Here is a 22,826-nt window from a genome sequence, read left to right on the forward strand (position 1 = left end):
AGCTATGTAGTCACTGAAATTAAGTGCCTTAAAATTAGGAACATTTATGTCTGAAATGGGACTTACTGGGCCTAAGAAGGCTTGAGAGAACATTATAGAGGTCACCACAGAAACCTCTCATCACTAGAGTCCCAGTGAACTGAGTAGTTCATTGTGTATAGATTTGCTTTAATTTCAAGATACCGTTCTGATCTTTGAACTAGAATCTTGGCAACCAGGAGGCAGGTGTTTCAAACCCTAGGCACCTAATGAAAATCCTTGGGGCACTGCACAAGCGATCAGGTCCTAGCTCACAGAGGACTGTTTCCTTCATTCCCATTCTGTCGCTCATGAAAGACAAATTAAACCACATCCCATCTCCCTATACCCCAAAACAGCATAGCCTTTAGACAAATACTTTCCTCCTGCTCATTAGAGACGAAGAACAAAGGTTCTTTCTGCTGCATTGTGCGCAGCCCTTACCGGATGAGCCACAGTCTAGGTTATAGCAGTTTCCTGAGTCTGCAGGCACTGTAACCTAATGTTTAGTCCTTAGCTCTATCTTAGCTGTATTTTCCCACAGTGACCACCTAGAGTTCTTCCTAAGGCTGAACTGTACTCAACCACCCAGCAAAGTGACTTAGCAGGTGAAGAGTGAGGCCGTACAATACAACCTAAAAAATGCTGCGTAACCAAATTGATTAAACCATGGTCTTCCCATGTTATTGTTCTGGAATGTCTGACACCTTCTTTTTCTTTCCTTATTCCTACTTATTTATCTGGAAATAGACATAAGGACAGTTTATTGACCGAGAAATGTGTTCTTGAGAAGGGAGTGAGCCAGTGAAATGAGGGACCACATGTGCTCAAGTGCTGGGCCACACCTCCCTTCATTTCCACCTTATTTACATTCTGCCTGCCTCTCCCACCTTCATCTGTCACTTTCTTTCTTAATTTAGAGTTAAGTTCAGCAATGAAGGTCAGCCACCTGGCAGATAAGCACCAGCAGGACAAAGGGGACCAAGAAGTCAAGAGAAAGAGTAAGGAAACCCAGAGTGTCAGGGAAAGCAAGCATAGGAAACAGACAGAATGAAGAAAAGCGAGGTTATGCTTTCCTGCGTCACTGCCTTCCTTAATCTCCCATGTGTGTCTTCACCTGTTAGATGGGCTTGGTGCTGACTATGCATGCCTACTGAAATAGCGATATGGATTAGTAAACAAATTCATAATAAAGCATGTTCCGTTATGAGCTACTAACCTCAGAACTCCAGCCCTGATTTGGGAAAACCAAAAGATATAATTAGGAGCTGGGTGGCAGTGGCCCAAGCCTTTAACCCTAACATTAAAGAGGCCGAGGCAGGCAAATCTCTGAGTTCAAGGCCACCCTGGTCTACAGAGTGAATTCTAGGAAAACCAGTAGTACACAGAGAAACCCTGTCATGAAAAATCAATATACATATATAGACAATATAATACATAATTATTATTCTATGTATTATATGTCCTGTATCTAATTATGTATGTATATAATTGTGTGTGTGTGTGTGTGTGTGTGTGTGGTACAGGACATAATGATACAAGAAAAGGCAGTATGATGCCACTTCAACCATAATGTCATCAATAAATTAGAATTTACAATACCCTATGGTAATTTCATGGAAGAAACAGATCCTAGAATTTAAAAAGTGGATGAGCTTTAGACTAAGAAGAGAGAATATTGAAAATGGAAGTGTATGAAGTTGAGTCCAAGACCCAGATTAGAGTAAACCACGTGGTATAAACAAGGATATTTCAGTGTCACCGTGGAATTGGACTAGAAGAGTGAGGTCCAAGAAAGACTTGAATGATTGTCAGATGTATGTGAAGGTTGGAATGTAAGCATTAAAAAGGCAGTCACATTTGCAGAACATTTCACGGAACTAGAGATCATCATGTTAAGAAAAACAAGGCAGACTCAGGACTGGGGTTCAACTTTGTTCTTGCCTAGCAGGTACAAAACTCCAAGACCCCATAAAACGAGGCATGGTGGCCCACACCAGCGCTCCAGCATTCAGAAGGTGGAGGCAGAAGGACAGAAGTCCAGATCAGATTTAGCTCCACAGTGGTTTTGAGGACAGCCTGGGCTACGGAACACCCTTTCTCAACAACAACAAAAATAAAATGAAACAATAAAGACTCTAGGTTTTGAAATACACAAGAGTTTATGATACAGTCTCATAAAATACCAGTAGCATATAATTCTCTCTAAATGATGACACATATTTGTCTATACAGTCATAACAATTTTTAGTCTAAGTTTCATAGAATCTATATTCTGTTTCTCCATTTTGCAGCTTTGAACTTTAAATTGGTCTTATTCATTGATTTGTTCAGCGCATACTTTGGGGAACTCCTCTACAACAGGAACTGTGGTTCACACTGCACTCAGATGTCAAAGTTCCCAGGACTGAGGATTTCTCAGTCTTTGTTACTGGAGAGGAAGAAAAGAGAGACGAGGAAATGGCAAATGTTTAGGTCATCGGTTCCATGGACTTCTGTGGAATGAACTATGCATGTTGCTGAGGTGCCTTGGAAGGAGCTCTAGCAGTGAATGGAGGTTGAAGCAGGGCATCATACACAGTGAGGAACACCTTGAGACTCCTGCCATTTTTCTTTGAGGTAGGCCTTGTACATTCCCCATGGAAACAATAAATAAAACTGCTAATATCCAATTCTTCTTCCGTCCATTCTCACCTGATCCTGGGGTGCAGATGGTGATTTTTGTGGCCTTTTTAGTGATGTATCTGACCAGCCTCAGTGGAAACGCCACAATCGCTGTGGTTGTTCATACTAACCACTCGCTCCACACCCCCATGTACTTTTTCCTGGCTAACTTGGCAGTTCTGGAAATCTTCTACACATCAGCCATTGCACCTCTGGCCTTGGCAAACCTTCTCTCAATGGGCAAAACTCCTGTTTCCATTACTGGTTGTGGCACCCAGATGTTTTTCTTTGTCTTCTTGGGTGGAGCTGACAATGTCCTGCTTGCAGTCATGGCGTACGACCGGTTTGTCGCAATCTGCTACCCCCTGAGATACACACTTATCATGAGCTGGTCCTTGTGTGTGGAGATGGTGGTGGGGTCGCTGGTCCTGGGATCCCTTCTGTCACTGACACTAACTATTTTAATCTTCAATCTCCCATTCTGCCACAACAACGAGATCTACCACTTCTACTGTGACATGCCTGCAGTCATGCGCCTGGCTTGTGCAGACACACACGTTCACAGGACCGCCCTGTATATCATCAGCTTCATCGTCCTGAGCATCCCCCTGTCTCTGATCTCCATCTCCTATGTCTTCATCATCACAACCATTTTACAGATCCGGTCTGCTGAAGGGCGACATCGAGCCTTCTCTACCTGCTCTTCCCACATCATAGTGGTCCTCCTGCAGTATGGCTGCACCAGTTTTATATATTTGTCTCCCAGTTCCAGCTACTCTCCTGAGATGGGCCGAATGGTGTCTGTGGTCTACACCTTTATCACACCCATTTTAAACCCTTTGATCTACAGTATGAGAAACAAGGAACTGAAAGACACTCTAAAGAAGGCCCTGAGAAAGTTCTGGGGCGGGGGGTGATCTTGTGACTTATTTCAATCAAGGCACTTCTGAAAATGAAATGGAATTCTATTACTAATTATAAAGGTTCCAGACATACATGGTGCAATCTATGATTCTGGTACTCAAGAGGCAGAAGCAGAAGGATTGCAAGTTGGAAGCCGACGAAGCTACATCGGAAAATACTGCCTCAAGACAAATAAAACAACTGATTATAATAATAGAATGATGATGGAATGACACGCATAATTCAGAAATGTCCTCATCACTTGGAGACACATGGTCTGATTTGACTTCCAGAGAAAATTTATGCTTCTGTCTTTCTGAAAATAAAGCAATATTATGCCCTGGACATGAATGGAGAGAAGCAAAGCAACATTCGTAGGGCAGCTATTACATACCAGGCACTTTGTATGGATTAACTCATGTATACCATACTAATTTTTCAGAGGTAAAAAATATAAGTAGCTGAAAATGTTATATCTAAGATGAGAACACAGTATCTACAAATCTAAAGGCTAAACTTTCTATGAATGATGTTTGTATAATTCGGGCTTGCTTTGCCAAAAGGACCATGTGTAAATGCAGATAAGTCTCCCAATCTCTGTGGGCTCCTGTTTGCTTATTCTACAACCAGGTACTGAATGAAAACAATAATAATTAATAATAATAGTTGGAACATGTAGGAGAACTTTTCTTTAGTATTTTGTTGTTGTTGTGAATGAAAACGAAAACTCACAACAGGGCTCAGGACTTTTAAAGAGATTTTCAACAGTGAAAAAGTGAGAAAAGGGGAAAGTTGCTTAATATAATAAGTGAAAAGAATGGGAATGATGAACGTGAACATTACTGAATCTTACAATTTTTGAGAAAAATTCTGTCATTATCATCGCCGTTGTCTCCTCCTCCTCCTCTTACTCCTTCTCCTGATCCTCCTCCTGATCCTCTTCCTTCTCCTTCTCCTTCTTCCTTGAGATGGAGAGATGGCTCAGTGGATAAGAACACCTCTTGTTCTTGCAGAGGACCTGTGTTCAGTTCCCAGCACCCACATGGTTGTTCATTGCCATCCCTAACTCCGGTTCTAGGAAAGATGATGCCCTCTTCTGACCTCCTCAGGCACTGAACACATGTGGTACACATACATGCATACAGGCAAAACACTCAAACACATAGTATGAATCAAAAAGAGTTTCTCCTTCTAAACAGTCATCAGGATCCGCTCTGGCTCTCAGTAGGAGTCATCACTACCTTGTAAGATGGACCATCATTTACAAGACAACTCAAGTTGTTAAACTGCATCTCAGGCTAAAGTCTATCTATGACTCACATCCTTCTATGGGTCCTTTTGTTTCTCCTCTCTAGAGTTCACTTCTATCTGACAGTTCTTCAAACATATTGTGACAGATTTTGTATTTTATTTTATACCATAACACAAAAGAAACTCATGATTTAGGAGTGTAACTTAGTTGGAAGAATCCCTGTCTGGCAAATAGGAAGCTTGATCCCCAGCACTACACAACTATATGGTTCGTGTCTATAATCCTACTTCTTGAGAGGTGGAGACAGGAGAATCAGGAAAGCAAGCTCATCCTCTGTTCCAAAGAGAGTTCAAAACTTACCTGGGTCAAACCCTGTCTCAACGCCCCCAGAAAAGAGTGAAAAAGAAAATTAACATGAGGAAGAGGAGCATACAGAGTATGAGAGAGGACCATGGTCAAAGTATATTATATACTTATATGAAAATATCTTTATGACATCTAGTATTGTCTACAGTGGATACTAATTTATAAATGAGCAGCTTGGAGCTGGCGATATATTTCAATTAGTAAAATGTAGAACCTGAATTAGATTTCCAGTACCAATACCTGGCAGAGTGTTATGCCTTTGGGATCCCATCACTTGGACAACAAAGACAGGAGGATCCCAAGGGCTCTATGGAAAACCAGCCTAGCTAATTATTAGTCTCAGATCCCAATAAGAGACTTTAATCTCAAAAATCGAGATGAAAGATTCCAGAGGAATAATAGTTGACTTCTGGCCTCTCCATGCATACACATGCTCATATGTCTGCACATATGTGCACACACACATACTTGGGGGGGGATTTAATTCAAAATGGATTAAAGACTGAGGGCTGGAAAGATGCTTCAAAAGTTAAGAGCACTAGTTCTTCAAGAGGACCACAGTTCAGTTCCCAGCACCCATGTTCAGTGACTTACAACAGCCTTTAGCTCCAGTTGAAAGGGATCAAAGGTTTTCTTCTGGTATCTGTGGGTACCTCTACATATATGTGTACAGACATACATGTCCACACACACATACACGCACATAGGTAAAATAATTTTTTAAAAAATCCTTAAAATTGATTTAAGACTTAAACATTAGATCCAAATTATAAAATACCTACAAGAAACATAAAAGGAAATATTCTGGATCTTGCTCTAGTAAATTGAATCAAGGGATGACACCAAATACATGAGCCACAAAGCAAAAATAGGTTAAAAGGCAGCATCAAGCCAAAAGGCTTATGTATAGCAAATGAAACAACAGAGTGAAAAATGGCACAAAATAAGATACTATGTTTGAAAATTATACATCAGAAAAAAGGTTAATCTCTAAAACATGCATAGAATTCACACAACTCAATACTGAACATCTTAAAAACTAAATATTTAATCTAAAAATGACCTAAGAACATGAATGAAAATTTCTCTCAGAAGACATACAAATAGCCAACAGGTATATAAGAAGATGCTCAGTGTCATAAATCATTAAGGATTTTGTAAATCAAAACCACAATACAGGGCCTCAACCATGTTAAGATAGCTACTATCAAAAACAAAGATACTAAAATAATAATAATAATAATAATAATAAATAAACAAAACAAAAGACAGTACTGGAGAGATGACTTGGCAGTTAAAAAACATTGGCTGCTCTTCAGAGGACCCTGGTTCAGTTCCTAGCATCCACTTGGTGATTCAACCTTCTGTTAACTTCAGTTCCAGGGGATCCAACACTCTCTTCTGACTGCTTCAGGCATAGCACATATATAAATACATGAAGACAAAATACCAAGTATATAAAATAAATAAATGCATTTATATTTTAAAAAATGAAAGATAATACTCTTATCAAAGATGCAAAGAGGTATAAACACCTAACACAATGTTAGAAAAAGTAAAACGATGCAGCCACTGTTGAAACACAGTATATACTCAGGAAGTGGTGGTGCACACCTTTAATCCCAGCACTCTGGAGGCAGAGGCAGAGGCAGGCAGATGTCTGTGAGTTTGGGGCCAACCTGAACTACTTAAAGTGAGTACCAGGACAGCCAGAGCTATTACACAGAGAAAACTTGTCTCAAAGAAGAAAAAAAAGGTATAAAAATCTATTCAAAAAACTAAAAATAGGGGGTTTGGGAGAGGCGAAGTCCGGCTCGGTCCTGAGCTGAAGGGAACCTCACCCATGCTCTCAGCACTTCACCCAGCATTCCACTTCCGGCTCTGAAAATCCGGCTGGTGCAGGCAAGCTCACAACTGGCTGTGACTGGTAGCACTCCCAGCCCTGGTTCCACGAGTCTGAAAAGGGAGCATGAAAAGGTTTTGATTCCTCTCCTGCCTGGGAGGTTGGAGGTCCTGCCTCCTGGGAGCTCTTCCTGTTTGAGTGAAAAAGTGGCTGAAGTAGCAGCATACAGCGATACAAAGAGATTGGATTGTACTTACGTTGCCACCGACTTAAAGAAGGGAAACACCTACACAGCACACAGCTTGGTCGATGTTTGAATGGCTCTGAGGACATCCATCAGGGGTGGCATATTCCAAAACGAAGACCTGAGGAAATCTAAGGTATATGATCACAGCAGGAAGAAGTGAGGACCTTAAGCCTTTCTTTGGGAGGCTGAGCTCCAGGGAGTGATGATAAAAGGCTGAAGTCAGGGAAAGCGCAGGCAGACTGGGGACCGGTGCAGCAGCGGACAACGTGCAGGAGCCGCAGGTGGCGTGGACTGGCATACAACGCCGAGAGCAGATCGCCCTACTACAATTAAATCAAAGAGGTAGGCCTTTGGTTGGCGAGGTCCCTGGCAAAAGAGGAACCAGGTCCTGTTCCTGAAGACCCTTCTGAGGGGTGAGAGGGATGGTGGCCCCAGGCAGGAGCCAGGAAACAGAGCGAGGGCATTTTGTAGGAAGAGCCCCTGGCCAGCAGGGAAACCTGAACCGGTTTTAAAAGACCCATTAGATAGCATCAATAGGAGGAGATGGGCAGGTGCCAAGGCAAAAATTCACCCAATAATCTCAAAAACAACACGAAAACACCAAAACCCAATGATCTTACAACAGAAGGACTTGAACACCCTAACACAGAAGAAGTGGAAAAAATTGACTTTATGGAAGCAATAGAGTCCCTTAAACAACATGTGAAAAACACCCTTATAGAAATGGATGTGAAGTATAACAGAAAGTTTGAAGAAATGAGTAAATACATACATGATACCCTGGGAAACCAAGAAAAAACGATCAAACAGGTAATGGAAACAGTTTAAGAATTGAAAACTAAAATGGAAGCAAGGAAGAAAACACAAACGGGGGACCAGTTGGATAGGGAAAATCTAGGTCAACGAGCAGAGCCTACAGAAACAAGCATAATCAATAGAATACAAGAGATAGAAGAAAGAATCTCAGATTCTGAGGACACCATAGAGAAAATAAACACACTGATCAAAGAAAACAGCAAAGCCAACAAATTCTCATCACAAAACATTCAGGAAATATGGGACACAATAAAAAGACCAAACCTAAGAATAATAGGAATAGAAGAAGGAGAAGAGTCACAGCTCAAAGGCCCAGAAAATATTTTTAACAAAATTATGGAAGAAAACTTTCCCAACATAAAGAAAGATATTCTTTTGAATATTCAAGAAGCATACAGAACACCAAACAGACTGGATCAAAGAAAAACACCCCTCGCCATATAATAATCAAAACACTAAATACACAGGTTAAAGAGAGAATATTAAGAGCTGCAAAGGAAAAAGGCCAAGTAACTTATAAAGGTAAACCGATCAGACTTACACCTGACTTCTCTATAGAAACCATGAAAGCCAGAAGGTCCTGGATAGAGGTACTTCAGAAGCTAAGAGACCATGGATGCAAACCCAAACTACTATACCCAGCCAAGCTACTGTTCACTATCAATGGAGAAATCAAGACATTCCAGGATAAGAACAAATTTAAACAATATGTAACCACAAATCCAGCCCTACAGAAAGTAATAGAAGGAAAATCGCAACCCAAGGAATCCAACAATGCCAACATTGCCTACAATAACTCAGGCATCTAGCGACGCTTCACCAGCACAACTCAAAGAAGGGAGACACAAAAACTCCACTACCAAAAGCAATAAGAATAACTGGAGTAAACAACCACTGGTCATTAATATCACTTAATATTAATGGGCTCAATTCACCTATAAAAAGACACAGGCTCAGAGATTGGATACGAAAACAGGATCCAACATTCTGCTGTTTGCAAGAAACACATCTCAACCACAAAGACAGGCATCTACTCAGAGTAAAGGGTTGGGAAAAGGTCTTTCAAGCAAACGGTCCTAAGAAAAAAGCAGGTGTGGCCATACTAATTTCTAACAAAACTGACTTCAAACTAAAATCAATCAGAAGAGATCGAGATGGACACTTTATACTCATAATAGGAACAATTCATCAGGATGAAGTCTCAATCCTGAATATCTATGCCCCTAATATAAAAGCACCCACTTATGTAAAAGAAATATTACTAGAACTCAAGGCAGACATCAAACCACACATACTAGTAGTAGGAGACTTCAATACACCTCTCTCTCCAATGGACAGGTCAATCAGACAGAAACCTAATAGAGAATTAAGAGAATTATTGGAGGTAATGAAGCAAATGGATTTAACAGACATCTATAGAACACTCCACCCAAATAGGAAAGAATATACCTTCTTCTCTGCAGCTCATGGAACCTTCTCGAAAATTGACCACATACGTGGAAACAAAGGAAAACTCCACAGATACAAAAAAATATCAGTGTCCACCTGTGTCTTATCAGATCACCACGGATTAAAGTTAGAAGGCAACAACAATGCTATCCCCAGAAAGCCGACAAACTCATGGAAACTGAACAGTCAACTACTGAGCCACACCTGGGTCAATGAAGAAATTAAGAAAGAAATTAAAATATTCCTTGAATTTAATCAAAATAAAGAGACAACATACTCAAACCTATGGGACATGATGAAAGCAGTGCTAAGAGGAAAGTTCATAGCACTAAGTGCCCACTTAAAGAAAACAGAGAAAGCTTACATCGGGGACTTAACAGCACACCTGAAAGCTCTAGAAAAAAAAAGAAGCAGACGCGCCCAGGAGGAGTAGAAGACTGGAAATAATCAAATTGTGGGTGGAAATCAACAACATAGAAACACAGAAAACAGTCCAAAGAATCAATGAAACAAAAAGTTGGTTCTTGGAGAAAATAAACAAGATCGAAAAACCCCTATCCAAACTAATTAAACAACAGAGAGAGAACACGCAAATAAATAAGATCAGAAATGAAAAGGGGGACATAACCACAGACACAGAGGAAATTCAAAGAATCTTTAGATCTTACTACAAAAGCCTGTATGCCACAAAACTGGAAAATACGAAAGAAATGAACATTTTTTTAGATAAGTACCATATGCCAAAGCTAGATCAAGACCAGGTGAACGATCTAAATAGACCTGTTAGTCGCGAAGAACTACAAACTGTTATCAAAATCTTCCTTCCAAAAAAAGCCCAGGACCAGATGGTTTCATGGCAGAATTCTACCAGAACTTCCAAGAAGAGCTAATACCTATACTCCTTAATGTATTTCACAATATAGAAACAGAAGAGTCATTGCCAAATTCCTTTTATGAAGCTACAGTTACCCTGATACCAAAACCACACAAAGACCCAACCAAGAAAGAGAATTACAGGCCTATCTCACTCATGAATATTGACGCAAAAATTCTCAATAAAATACTGGCAAACCGAATCCAAGAACACATTAGAAAAATTATCCATCATGATCAAGTAGGCTTCATCCCAGAGATGCAGGGCTGGTTCAACATACGCAAATCTATCAATGTAATCGACCATATAAATAAACTGAAAGAAAAAAAACCATATGATCATTTCATTAGATGCTGAAAAAGCATTCGACAAAATTCAACACCCCTTGATGATAAAGGTCTTGGAGAGACTAGGGATACAAGGGTCATACCTAAATATAATAAAAGCTATTTACAGCAAGCCGACAGCTAACATTAAAATAAACGGAGAAAAACTCAAAGCCATCCCACTAAAATCAGGAACACGACAAGGATGTCCACTCTCTCCATACCTTTTCAATATAGTGCTTGAAGTTCTAGCAATAGCAATAAGACAACATAAGGGGATCAAGGGGATTCGTATTGGAAAGGAAGAAGTTAAGCTTTCGTTAATGGCAGATGATATGATAGTATACATAAGCGACCCCCAAAACTCTACCAAAGAACTCCTACAGCTGCCGGGCGATGGTGGCGCACGCCTTTAATCCCAGCACTCGGGAGGCAGAGGCAGGCGGATCTCTGTGAGTTCGAGACCAGCCTGGTCTACAGAGCGAGTTCCAGGACAGGCTCCAAAGCCACAGAGAAACCCTGTCTCAAAAAAAAAAAAAAAGAACTCCTACAGCTGATAAACAGCTTTAGTAATGTGGCAGGATACAAGATCAACTCCAAAAAATCAGTGGCCTTCCTATACACTAAGGATAAGGAAGCAGAGAGGGAAATCAGAGAAGCATCACCTTTCATGATAGCCACAAATAGCATAAAATATCTTGGGGTAACTCTGACCAAGGAAGTGAAAGATCTATATGACAAGAACTTCAAGTCTTTGAAGAAAGAAATTGAAGAGGACACCAGAAAATGGAAGAATCTCCCCTGCTCTTGGATTGGGAGGATCAACATAGTAAAAATGGCAATTCTACCAAAAGCAATCTATAGATTCAATGCAATCCCCATCAAACTCCCATCAAAATTCTTCACAGATCTGGAGAAGACAATAATCAACTTTATATGGAAAAACAAAAAACTCAGGATAGCCAAAACAATCTTATACAATAAAGGATCATCTGGAGGCATTACCATCCCTGACTTCAAACTCTATTACAGAGCTACAGTATTAAAAACAGCTTGGTATTGGCATAAAAACAGAGAAGTCGACCAATGGAATTGAATAGAAGACCCTGACTTTAATCCCACAAACATATGAACACCTGATTTTCAATAAAGGAGCTAAAAATATACAATGGAAAAAAGAGAGCATCTTCAACAAATTGTGCTGGCAAAACTGGATGTCAACCTGTAGAAGAATGAAAATAGATTCATATTTATCGCCATGCTCAAGTCCAAATGGATTAAAGACCTCAATATCAGTCTGAACACACTGAACCTGATAGAAGAGAAAGTGGGAAGTACTCTACAACACATGGGCACAGGAGACCACTTCCTACGTATAACCCCAGCAGCACAGACATTAAGGGCCTCATTGAATAAATGGGACCTCCTGAGACTGACAAGCTTCTGTAAAGCAAAGGATACTGTCACTAAGACAGAAAGGCAACCCACTGACTGGGAGAAGATCTTCACCAACCCCGCAACTGACAAAGGTCTGATCTCCAAAATATATAAGAAACTAGACCGTAAAAATCTAATCAACCCAATTATAAAATGGGGCATTGAGCTGAACAGAGAATTCTCAACAGAAGAACTTCAAATGGCCAAAAGACACTTAAGGTCATGCTCAACTTCCTTAGCGATCAGGGAAATGCAAATCAAGACAACTTTAAGATACCATCTTACACCTGTCAGAATGGCTAAAATAAAAAACACCAATGATAGCCTTTGCTGGAGAGGTTGTGGAGGAAGGGGTACACTCATCCATTGCTGGTGGGAATACAAACTTGTGCAACCACTTTGGAAAGCAGTGTGGCGGTTTCTCAGGAAATTTGGGATCAACCTACCCCTGGACACAGCAATATCACTCTTGGGAATATAACCAAGAGAGGCCTTATCATACAACAAAAGTATATGCTCTACTATGTTCATAGCAGCATTGTTTGTAATAGCCAGAACCTGGAAACAACCTAGATGCCCTTCAATGGAAGAATGGATGAAGAAAGTATGGAATGTATTCATATTAGAGTACTACTCAGCAGTAAAAAAACAAGGACTTCTTGAAGTTTGCATACAAATGGATAGAAATAGAAAACACTATCCTGAGTGAGGTAAGCCAGACCCAAAAAGAGGAACATGGGATGAACTCACTCATATTTGGTTTCTAGCCATAAACAAATGACATTGAGCCTATAATTAGTGATCCTAGTGAAGCTAAATAAGGAGAACCCAAAGAAAAACATATAGGCATCCTCCTGAATATTAACCTTCATCAGGCGATGAAGGGAGACAGGAACAGAGACCCACTTTGGAACACCGGACAGAAATCTCAAGGTCCAAATCAGGAGCAGAAGGAGAGAGAGCACAAGCAAGGAACTCAGGATTGCAAGGGGTGCACCCACACACTGAGACAATGGGGATGTTCTATGGGGAACTCACCAAGGCCAGCTGGCCTGGGTCTGAAAAAACCTGGGATAGAACCGGACTCGTTGAACATAGCGGACAATGAGGACTACTGAGAACTCAAGAACAATGGCAATGGGTTTTTGATCCACTGCACGTACTGGCTTTGTGGGAGCCTAGGCAGTTTGGATGCTCACCTTGCTAGATCTGGATGGAGGTGGGTGGTCCTTGGACTTCCCATAGGGCAGGGAACCCTGATAGCTCTATGGGCTGACAAGGGAGGGGAACTTGATTGGGGGAGGGGGGAGGGAAATGGGAGGCAGTGGCGGGGAAGAGACAGAAATCTTTAATAAATAAATAAACGGAAAAAAAAACTAAAAATAAAGTTACTGTTGTGGTCCAAAGGCTCCAAATCAACCTAAGGAAACACAAGAGGTTACCACAAAGCAAGATTTAATACAGACAGCACAAAAGAAGAGGACAAGGGGAGAAAACTGAACAGACTCAGGAGCTGAACTTCAAACTGAATGTCAGTTTAAGCAAGTATTTAAGCACAAAAATCACAAACATTTGTTCCCAAGTTACAGTTACAATTTTCACCCATCAGAATTTTAAAAAATGGGGCTTTTCCTTAAGTGTTCCATCATTGTCAACCAACATACAATGCAAGCCTTTCGTTCCAACCAATCAGATTCTTCTGATCCTTCTGTTATTAGAAACAGTCATGTTTCTCGAGAACTACAGGTGTAAAACAACTATTTCCATGGTTTAGGGAGGGATGTGTCAACTGCTGGACGGTTCCCAGGTCCCCTAGGGCTTGGGAACCTGAACTTTGTTTCACCCTGCAGGTAAAATGGAGTCTGAAGTTAAAATGTCAGCACTTAGGACAAAATGCTTTTGCTTGTTCCCAACATTACCATATGACATAGATACCCCACTTAATAGTATTTATTATAAATAATTGGAATTAACCACGTGTGTTGACACATACCTTTAATTCCAGCCCTTGGGAGACAGACGCAGGTGGGTCTCTGTGGGTTTGACACCAGCCTAGTCTACCAAGCAAGCTGTAGGACAGCTAGGGCTGTTACACAGAGAACCCCTGTCTCAAAAAAACAAATAAAAAGGAATCATTGAAATCATGTTCTGGAAGAGACATTGGTACCCAGGCTTCTTGACAGCACTCCTGACAGGAGCTGAGACGAGGAAACAACTCAGATGCCCATCGAAATGACTACATGACAAAAATGTGGAAAACACATATAATGAAATATCACTTATTCTTTAAAAGGAAAAAATGGGCAGCAATATGATTTCATTGTGAGGGTGATGCACTCACAAAATGAGCCAATCACAAAATGACAACTGCTTCATAATTCTATTTATATGAGATTTAAACTCATATAAATAAAAGTTAGAAGCTTGGATACCAAGACAAGGTGGAAACATAAGTTGAGAAACTGCTAATTAATAGGTGTGGTGAATAAGGGAGAAATGTCCCCCATAGGCTTATGTATCTGAGCACCCGGTCCCCAGTTGGTGGTGGTAGTTGGAGAGGAGGTAAGACTTTAGTGGAGGAAATATACCACTGGGCATAAGGTTTGAGAGTTGCTAGCCTCATCCCACTTCCAGTTCACCTTCTCTGCATCCTGTCTCCATTGAAAATATCATCTCTCGGCCTCCTGCTGCTTGCTGCTGTGCCTCCCCACCATGATGGACACTTATCTCTCTGGAACCACCAACCAAAACAAACCCTCTTGGCCATGGATTTTATCAGAGCAGAGGAAAAGCAATGAAAATCAATGCAATCTCAGCAAAATTCTTCCTGTCGTTGTAGTGTGCTCCTACAAATCTGATGAGTGGATGAATCTTAAATCAATCATTCTTACCAAAATATAAAAGGCTTTTCATATTAGAAATAATTGGACAGAAAATGTGTTCAAAGAAAAGATCAAATATATTATTTCTGTATTCAAAATAATATCTTTTGAGCCATTACATCAATATTTGAAAACTGTTATCCTTTATTTATATGAATGCATTTCTTGTCTCCAGTTATTAAGTTGAATTCTTCTTATTAAAGTTAATTTAAAACAAATTCAACTCTCTTTAGTCACAAATATCTCTAAATCCTACAAACTTTAATGTGAAGATTAATATCTCAAGCTTGTATATGTATCCCTAAATATCATTGTTTCATATAAGACTCATGTTAACAGATCAGAAAAGTAGATAATTATTGTGTTTTGACATAAGTCTCATGACAAATCTCTTAGCCTGATGTAAACATTCAAAATTACTGCTTCCTTTCTGGTTTGGTGTCCATGTTTTAAGACTATTTTCTTTGTCTGAAAGTTTATTCCCTATTAACTATTCTTCATATGAATGCACAAAGGACTCTGAAGAGCTAATACAATAATAACCAGGAAGAACAATGCTGGAAGAATATAACAATGTCTGACTTCAAAAATTATACTACAGAGCTGGAATTAGGGGTTCACGCCTTTAAACTCAACACTCACAGGGCAGAGGCATGTGGATCTCTCTGAGTTTAAGGCATACTTCATATGGTGTGCTAATATGTAGACTATATGGAAAACTGAGAAGAAAATTAAATACCAACACTCATCCAGGGGCTGGGAAGCTGTCTCAGCAGTCAAGAGCACTTGCTGCCCTTGCAGAAGACCCAGTTTGATTCCAGCACCCAAAGAGCAGATCACTACCATCTGTAGTTCCAGTTTCAGGAGAATCTATCTCATTTGGGAACTGCATACATGTGGTGCAGTGACATACATGCAGTCAAAACACCAATACATAGAAAATAAAAATGAGTAAAAAACCCTCCAGAGAAGAAGACTAGAAGTCCAAAACCAGCCTCAGCTATTTAAAGAATCCAAGTCCAACTTGGGCCACATGAGATACTGACTTTAAAAATAAATATAAACTATTTACTTTTATTTTATTTTCTGACTGCATGACTTCCAAAAATTAGCAGATATCTATGAAAGTAGTTCAGACTTTCTTTATGGGTTAAGAAATATAAGGGAAAGTGGACAGCTGTATTCAATGTATCAATTTTAGTTTTATTTACTTATGATATTTACATATTATATATTTAGTATGCTGTGAATCTTTTCATTTTTCTGAAGATAGATACTAGTTCTTAAAATTGTTGGGTCTAGGAAAGTTCAAGGTACAAATTGCAGTACATAAATCAGTCAAGCCAAGACTCTGATGTGATGACAGGCCTTGAGAGGATACAGGAATGGCAAAGAGGCCGCTGATCCAGCTTAGAGGAACAAGAGGAGATGTGCTAGTTGAGGTCAGGAAAGATAATGGGAGAGTGTGACCAAGTGCTTACAATCTACAGGATAGACCACTGGAAAGCTCTTGACATTCACGTTGAATAAAATGGAAAGTATTTTAAAAGTTTCAAAAACCAAAATAATGAAAAAAAATTAAAAAAAAACAAAATAATGGTGCATATTTTGAAAGAATAGAAGGCACTACCTCGTAAGGATTGGTATTTTTTTAAGTAATAATAAAACAAAACAAAAAAAAAAAAGGTGCTACCTCACTATGAACAGATTGAAGAAGGAAAAAACCAAAGAGATCAACTAAAATGTTTCTTCAATCAACCCATGAAATAAATAATGAAGATCCAATGTAAGATAGTAATGGTGGACAAGGCAAGATATTTAAAAAACAATTAAAGGTCAAGTTAGTTGGGTTTGTTGATGCACCCAGTATGGGTGAACCCTATGAACATAGTTATCCACTCATCAGCCCACCAAGAGCTTCTGCATTTTCCCTACATGTTTCCTTCAGATCTGACAGTTGCTTGCAGTGCTCTGCATCACCCATCAGGAGTCCCCTGAGTAGATAAAATTGCCTTAGGGCATTAGAAAGGCATTTCCCTACAGGAACTGGACATTACGTTCGCTTGAGCTTCCTGGAGCTTCCTAGGTTCATATAGGGGAAAAAGATACAATAATAAAATTTAAATTTTACATTTATTATCAAGCGGTATGCCTAGAAGCCACAATCATACAGTGTTGTTGTTTTCTGTTATGATTTCGCTATGGATATGTTGCCACTACTGTTATTTATATTTCTGAATTGCCAAAAAAGCACAAGTGAGGCCACATTCCAATGCAAATAAAGGAGGCAGATCACAGGAAGCCGGGAGGTTGAAGAGAATTCAAGGAGTCACGATTTACTCAATACAAGCAAGGCCAGCACACAGGGGAGCTGACAGGCAACCTCCAGAAGGCACATTCCAGGACACTTGGGATTTTAAAGAGCTGTACATAGGCCCAGAGGAGATAGGCAAACAGACCCACAAACACACAGGCAGGCTTACAAAGGCCAAGGTGGATGAATTCGCCTTTGGCTTTAAGAGCATCTTTATATAAAATCCGCACAAAAGTGGCATTCTGCCAGAAATACTTATAGACATCACTGTTTCGTTTTGGGGTTTCCCAGCCATCTGGTGTCAGCCATTTGTGCTAACTCATAGCTCCCAATATCCAGTGTTAACCATCTTGACCCCTAACAGATATTGATATTGATATCAGCATCATATTACCAGAACATAAATGGCCCATTGACTCTCTCTGTTCGCTACGGCACCATTGCAGTGAGGGGAGGAAGAGGAAGAAAAGGAAGGAACAAATGAACGAACAAATGAATGAAGGAACGAAGGAAGGAATGAAGGCAGAAACGAAGGAAGGAAGAAATTTTCCTTGAAGAATAGCTAACAGTAGTACTAAAGCAGATACATACAATATATATCTGGAGCATCTTGCCAAAAATTCAAGGAAGTTCTCAAAAACAAAACCTGAGATAAGGGACCAAGTGGCCTCTTTAAAGGGTTCCCAATGGCCAAAGTAGAAACAACCCAAGCAACAAAATATATATGACACTGCTAAATTATTACTCAAAGCAGAAAAAATATACTTGAGTTCGTGCAGATATAGACATTTGAATATATAAGCAAATTTAGGGTGCTCATGTGCAGAATTTCAAATAGTTTGCAAAGATTCTCCACCCTCAAAGATGTGTGGTCTAACTCCCAATTCCAGAGGTGAGAGTTGATAGGGATAATCTCCTCCTGATGTAGACAAAAGGATATTGTAGACAAAAAGATATGCACTGAAGTAGAAAACACTATCCTGAGTGAGATAGCCCAGACCCAAAAATATGAATATCATATGTACTCACTCATTAGTGGATTCTAGCCATAAACAAAGGACATTGAGCCTATATTTTGTGATTCTAGAGAAGCTAAGTAATAAGGTGAACCCAAAGAAAAACATATATAGATCCTCCTGGAAATTGGAAGCAGACGAGATCACCAGGCAAAAGTTAGGAGCATGGGGTTGGGGGTGGGATGGGGAGAGAGAAGGGAGAAGGGGAGGGTTGGGGAGAGCTTGGGGAAGTGGGATGGTTGAGATAAAGGAAGGACAGATATGGGAGCAGGGAAGAAGATATCTTAATTGAGGGAGCCATTTTGGGGTTGGCAAGAGACTTGGCTCTACAGGGGTTCCCAGGTGTCCACAGGGATGTCCCCATCTAGGACCCTGGGCAGTGGAGGAGAGGATGCCTGAACTGGCCTTGTCCCATAGTCAGAGTGATGACTATCTTAAACATCACCATAGAACCTTTGTCCAGTGATGGATGAAGATAGAGACAGAGACCAACATCGGAGCACTGGACTGAGCTCCCAAGGTCCAGTTGAAGAGCAGAAGGAGGAAGAATATGAACAAAGAAGTCAGGACCACGTGGGGTTGGTCCATCCTCTGAGACAGTGTGCCTGATCTAATGGGAGCTCACCAAATCCAGCTGGACTGGGACTGAATGAGCATGGGATCAAACTGGACCCTCTGAATGTGGCTGACAATTGGGGCTGACTGAGAAATCAATGATAATGGCACTGGGATTTGTCTCTACTACATGTACTGCCTTTTTGGGATCCTATTCTATTTGGATGCATACCTTCCTAAGCCTGGATGGAGTGGGGAGGGCCCTGGACTTCCCACAGAGCAGGATACCCTGCCCTCTCTTAGGCCTGGAGGGGTGGGGGAGGATGAGTGGGGGAGCAAGAGGGAAGTGGGAGGAGGGGAGGAAGTGGAAATTTTGATTGGTATTATTTATAGAGTAATAAAAAAATAGTCTGCTGGAAAAAAAATTTTAATTAAAAAAAGATATTCACTGAAAGAAAAGACCTGGAGAAGTCTGAAAAACATTACCTTGATCTGGAATTTAAAGTTACAAGCATCATCGACAGTCTACGGTCACTGGGTGTGCCCTTTGATATGATTGGATGAGAGTGACGCTATATTCCTTCTCACAAGACTCATCACTTTCGTCTAACTATGCGAAAATAATCACAGCACTAACTCAGACTTAGAGACATTCTACAGAATCCCTGACCAACACTCTTTGATGCTGTTTACCAAAAGAAGTCTGCGAAATTGTCGGAGCCCCATAGAGCTAAAAAGACATGGACACTAAATGTTATCCGGTATCCTCGATATAATCCTGAGGGGGAAAAAAAAAACTAAAGAAACCTAAATAATGGATGGGCCTTACTTAATAGTAATTTTTCAGTATGTTATGCATGGGTCCTGATGAAAAAATCATGGTGACATTAATGGTGAAATGTACAAGAATTTTCTTGCAACTCTGCAGTAAATCTACTCCAAAATTTAAGTTTTTCTCTTCAAAGTACCTGGCACACTGGAAAGCTCAGTGAATACAGGTCTTATTTTTGCATGGCGATGTTTCTCAAAGCATTTCATTTCTATCCCTAAGGCTTTCAACAATGGGAAGAAGGTGGTGCTGGAGACTTACACAATACTGAAAATCAATGTCTTGCCCAACTACCATTAGTAGGAACCTCTTATATTTGTTTATTCAATTTAAGTTGGATTGAAAGATTTGTCATCTTGAAAGAGATACCTTTAATAAGCCATGCAGGTGTAAAGTAAATCCCTGTGTTCTTGTGACTGTATTAGTCCTGAACCTAAACCCTTTTTCAACAACTATTCCCACGAAGGTAAGGACTCCATCTGGTGACCTGAAACACTGCTGCATCACTGGATTCAATTCTGGTTGCAACTGAGAAGCGACAGCTGGTTTTGGAAGCTGAGCCAAACTCAGGAAGATCTCCAGCCAAAGAAGGAAACTGAGCCATGCTGCCTCGAGGCTGGCTGGAGTCAAAGGAAGGAGAAGCCACGGGCAGCTCTGAGCTTGACCTGCAAGGAAAGCAATTATTGCCAGTAATTACGGTAAAGGGCCTTAGAACTACAGATCCTGCCAAGCATAGTGGTGCACACCTTTAATCCCAGCACTCAGAAGAAAGAGGCAGGCAGATCTCTGTGAGTTCCAGACCAGATGCAGGGCCACTGTCTAAAAAATTTAGGTGACCAAACAGTCAAGATAGCTATCAAATGAACTCACATTTGTTACCAGGCTTTATTAATTTTTCTTAGTCTAAGTAATCCCTGTTGTGGAATATTTGTTTATACTGTGAAGATGTATCTTCATCAAGGCATCTTCTGATTGGTTTAATAAAGAGCTGTATGGCCAATAGCTAGGCAGGAAGAAGTTAGGTGGGTCTTCTGGAAACAGAGAAGACTCTGGGAAGAAGAAAGGCAGAGTCACTAGCCAGACATTGAGAGGAGACAGGAGGTGCAAGATGGAAGAGAGGTAATGCCACATGGCAGAACATAGAATTAAAAACGTGGGTTAATTTAAGATATTAAGTTATCGAGACAAGCTTAAGCTACAGTACAGGCAGAGTTTTTGTCAGGACTACTGGCTCTAAAATAAACACACAGAGGTTCAGTATTAATTATAAGTGCTCAACCAATAGCTCAGGCCTATTACTAACTAGTTCTTACAACTTAAGTTAACCCGTATTTCTTATCTACGCTCTTCCACATGACTTGTTACCTTTTCTCAGTACAACATGCTCATCTCGCTTCTCCCTGCATCTACTCAAGCCTCCTCTGACTACACCCTTCTTTTTCCCATCATTCTCAGTTTAGCTCTCCCACCTAACCTTATCCTGTTCAGCTATTGGCCAATCAACTTCTTTATTTGATATGGGATTTCCTTCTGTATGCTGTGAATATGTTTTATTACCATTGATTAATAAAGAAGCTGTATCAGCCAATGGATTAGCAGAGTAAAGTCAGATCAGAAATAAAGAGAGAGTAGGCAGAGTCAAAGAGATGCCATGTAGCTGCTGAAGGAGACAGACATCATTGCCAGAACCTTTCCAGTAAACCATAGCCTCGTGGTGATACACAGATTAATAGAAATGGGTTAATTTAAGATATAAGAGCTAGGTAGGAATACACCTAAGGTATTGGCCAAGCAGTGTTGTAATTAATATAGTTTCTGTGTGATTATTCAGATCTGGGCAACCAGGACACAAATAAGCAGTCTCCAATTACATTCATTAAACAAATCACAATGGCCAATCTTCAGTGTACAAAAGATTTGTTCCACAGCACTAAAGGTCAAGCTTTCATAATTAATGATAAGTCTCTGGGTCATTATTTGTGGGTTGATGGTCCAAAGGTAATCCAACAAGAAAGCTTGCTACAAGTCCCCATACTACTTCAGCCTGCTTCAACCTCTTCCCAACATGGATGCCTTGTGAACAAAAGCTGCTGAAATATGAAGTTTAAAAGGCCTTCTCCCAAACTTTGTGTGCCTAATTAAACCCCTTTTCTATCTGAGTTAGGACAGGGAACTCACACTTTTAGACGCCAAAGCATCCATTGCAGAGTAGCATCTTAATTGCTCCCACTGAAACAACCTCACCATCAGCAGGAGTTTTCCAAGGTCACATCCACTATAATCCCTCTGATAACCCTCACTTCTGTTCTGGGATTTAGAAGTCAGCAAATACGATGGAACACAGTAAATTAGTGAGAAAGAGCCAAGAAAATGTCATTCTTGGAGTCTGCTCTTTGTCACATCAATAAAAGGAGAGGCTACTGAACTCAGTGGCCTTCCGGGCGTTCTGAGCCAAACAGTCTGCAAGGTTTATGTGGGCTTGCTAAAGTACTGGAGTTCTTGAAAAAAGGTCGAAGATCTTAGGTAAGCAATGGAATCTGTGAGCCTGTGGTGTCCTGTGTGTACAAACAAGGGTGAGAAGGGAACAGTGAGACACGCTGAAATCTGAGTGTAATCAATCATCCAGTCAATGTGTGTGAAAAAGATCCTACATTTCAGGGAACATGCACTAGCAAATAACACAGATTAGAAACATTTATAGACTGTGACGTGAGACACACGGAGAGGAGATCAGTTCCAAACATGGGAAAAGGTATTCTTTGTTACAAGAAACTTCTCAAACTGTATTAAGATGTTTTCCCTCCTCAGGCATTTTTTGTCTCTGTAGGTGGATCTCCTCTGACTGAAAGCTCCAGAAGTAATTTTTATACTAAATTTTAACCTAAAAAAATAAAAATCATTTATTTCAAACCTTCAAACAACTTGAAAGACTAATCCAAGGATCCAGAAAGATGACTCATCAAGTAAAGATGCTTGCTGTGCAAGACGGATGACTTTAAATTCAATCCCCAGAGCCTGCATAAAAGTGGAGGGAA

At 40.3% G+C, this 22,826-nt stretch overlaps 1 protein-coding gene across 1 annotated transcript; it reads left to right on the forward strand.

The window, feature by feature from the left end:
- Window positions 1-2,657: 2,657 nt before the first annotated feature.
- On the forward strand, window positions 2,658-3,599 carry LOC121454745 (olfactory receptor 10V1-like). The gene has a single exon (XM_041662170.1). The coding sequence runs from the start codon at window positions 2,658-2,660 to the stop codon at window positions 3,597-3,599; it is 942 nt and encodes a 313-aa protein (XP_041518104.1).
- The last annotated feature ends 19,227 nt before the right edge of the window (window positions 3,600-22,826 follow it).

This window comes from Microtus oregoni, unplaced genomic scaffold (assembly GCF_018167655.1).
Source record: "Microtus oregoni isolate MIOR12 unplaced genomic scaffold, Mior012 000012F_ref0000307, whole genome shotgun sequence".
Classification (NCBI taxonomy): Eukaryota; Metazoa; Chordata; class Mammalia; order Rodentia; family Cricetidae; genus Microtus; species Microtus oregoni.

Bases quoted from the DNA above. Each gene is read 5' to 3' on its own strand.
- LOC121454745 (XM_041662170.1), top strand. From the start codon at position 2,658: ATGGAAACAATAAATAAAACTGCTAATATCCAATTCTTCTTCCGTCCA.